Below are 2096 nucleotides of genomic sequence, written 5' to 3'. Positions count from 1 at the left end.
GCACTATCCCGGCTTCTACCAACTTGGCCACCTCTGCATTATTTGCCCTATTACGGTATCCTCCCTGGATTCTCCTTTTTTGCTTAAGCTACTTTGCGCCTGGTTTAATTACAAGCTTGTGCTCGATGACCTTCCTTTCTACCCCTACCATGTCTGTTGGGACCCATGCGAACACATGTTTGTATCGTTTGAGTAAGTCGATCAGCGCTCTTCTTGTGCGGGTTGGGAGATCGTATCCAACGCTAACTGGCTGATCGGGGTGTCTTTCATTGATTATTTCCTTGCCTTTCCTGGGGCAGCTCTTGGGTCTCTTTGTCTCTTTGGTTATTTCTGCCGGTTTCATGACTGTGTAGCATTGCAATTCTTTTGGGTGGAGTGGCCAACATAGTAGCCGTGCCTATTGGGGTGTCAAATTTCATGATCCCATGCATAGTTGATGGCACTGCCCCCAGCTTCAAGAGGGCTGTTCTTCCCAGGATGATGTTGTGCTCTGCCGAGTGCCGGATGACCACAAAGTCTATCAAGGCGGTTTTCTTTCGCTGTTTGTCGTGGCTAGTAATGGTCAGAGGGAGGTGGATTGTGCCCAGTGCCCATAGGCTATGACCTTTGAATCCTACCAGCCTCCCTGTCATGGGTCGTAAGTTATCCTTCCAGCGGTCTGGGAGGAGTCGGAAGCAATGCTCATAGATGATGTCCGCCGAACTCCCAGTGTCGACATAAACCCTATGTATGGTTACGTCTCTGATGGAGGCTTGTATTAACAACGGGTCGTCGCCCCTCCATCCTTCTGGTCGGGGGTCTTGCACAGAGAACGTGAGCGTGCATGCCGAAGGTTTGACGGTCTCCTCTCTCCCCCGTTCCTCTTCCCTGCTTCTCTTATTGCGTATCATGAATATTTCCTTGGGCTGGGTGCCTTCGCGGGGTGTATCTTTGGCATTTTCAACGTCGAACTTGGCGCTCAGGCTTCGTGCTACTTCCATTAGATCTCCTTTGAGTTGCTTTTCTTCCATCTCTTTCTTTAGTACCGAACAGTTGGCAGTATCGTGTATCTTACGCTTGTGATAATCACAGTATCGGCTCTTGGGTGACTTGGTCGACTGCTGTTTCTCAGACACCGCATACACTTCTGGGCGACGGCCACGTCTATCGTCCTTGATGAATGGTCGAAAGCGGGTCTGTGGTCTTCTTGCCTGGCCATAGTGCCTATTTCCCCCGTGAAAATTCATGTGAGTCGGGTTGTGATGTTTGGTCACCATAGCATTTAGGTAAGCTTGCTTGGCCGCTTCGCCGTCTTCCTGTCTCAGATATCGTTCCACCCTTTCCTTCAATTCGGCCCGTGTCAAGGGTTTCTTTCCCATGAGTTTCTGTGACAAGGGGCCTGGCAGGAGTCCCCATGTGAAGGTGCCAGCTATGAGTCCTTCATCATGCCCTAGCACGTCCAATGTAGCGTTTATGAACCTTGTGAAATATTCTCGTACAGTTTCCCCCTCTTTCTGTTTACAGCCTATGATTGAATGAGAATCTCCCCTGTACTTGCGTAGCTGCATGAAGTTGGTGAGGAAGAGGTACTTGAGCTGAGAAAAGTTTGAAATGCTACCCGGTGATAACGTCTTGAACCATGTACCGGCATTGCCGTCGAGAGTCGTCGGGAAGTATGTACACCAAAACTTCTCATTAAGCTTCAATGACGTCATCGTCCATTCGTATGTGTCGATGTGGCTATCCGGGTCGGTGGTTCCATTGTACGTTTTGAGTGTCGGGAGCTTTGCTGTGTTTGGTATTTCATAATCCAACAGCTCTTTGACAAACGGGGACGTTACACTACGGGAAGAACCATCTTGGCCTGGGAAAATCGTCGGTCCCTACTGATATTGATGGTTCACGCCATGCGGTGGCGGTGTAAGGTAGCCAGGACTTGGTCCGTAGAAGGGGTATCGCTGGAAGGGTAGCTAGAAAGGGTGATTGGAGGAGAAAGGGTGTATAGGAGTAACAGCACTGACCGTTACCGGGTGTTGTAGGCTGCCGTGGGTGGGTATAGCTGGTCCGATCCATGCACTGACCATTGGGTAGATGGATGTTGGATGGTTTATCATGGC

General features: G+C 50.0%; 1 protein-coding gene across 1 annotated transcript; it reads right to left on the bottom strand.

The window, feature by feature from the left end:
* Positions 1-266: 266 nt before the first annotated feature.
* LOC145050272 (uncharacterized) lies at positions 267-1694 on the bottom strand. The gene has a single exon (XM_078998549.1). The coding sequence runs from the start codon at positions 1692-1694 to the stop codon at positions 267-269; it is 1428 nt and encodes a 475-aa protein (XP_078854675.1).
* Between the last annotated feature and the right edge of the window lie 402 nt (positions 1695-2096).

Source organism: Lactuca serriola, chromosome 5 (genome assembly GCF_051521515.1).
Source record: "Lactuca serriola cultivar US96UC23 chromosome 5, Lser_US96UC23_V15, whole genome shotgun sequence".
In the NCBI taxonomy this organism is placed as follows: Eukaryota; Viridiplantae; Streptophyta; class Magnoliopsida; order Asterales; family Asteraceae; genus Lactuca; species Lactuca serriola.
This window is presented reverse-complemented; position numbering and strand designations above follow the sequence as displayed.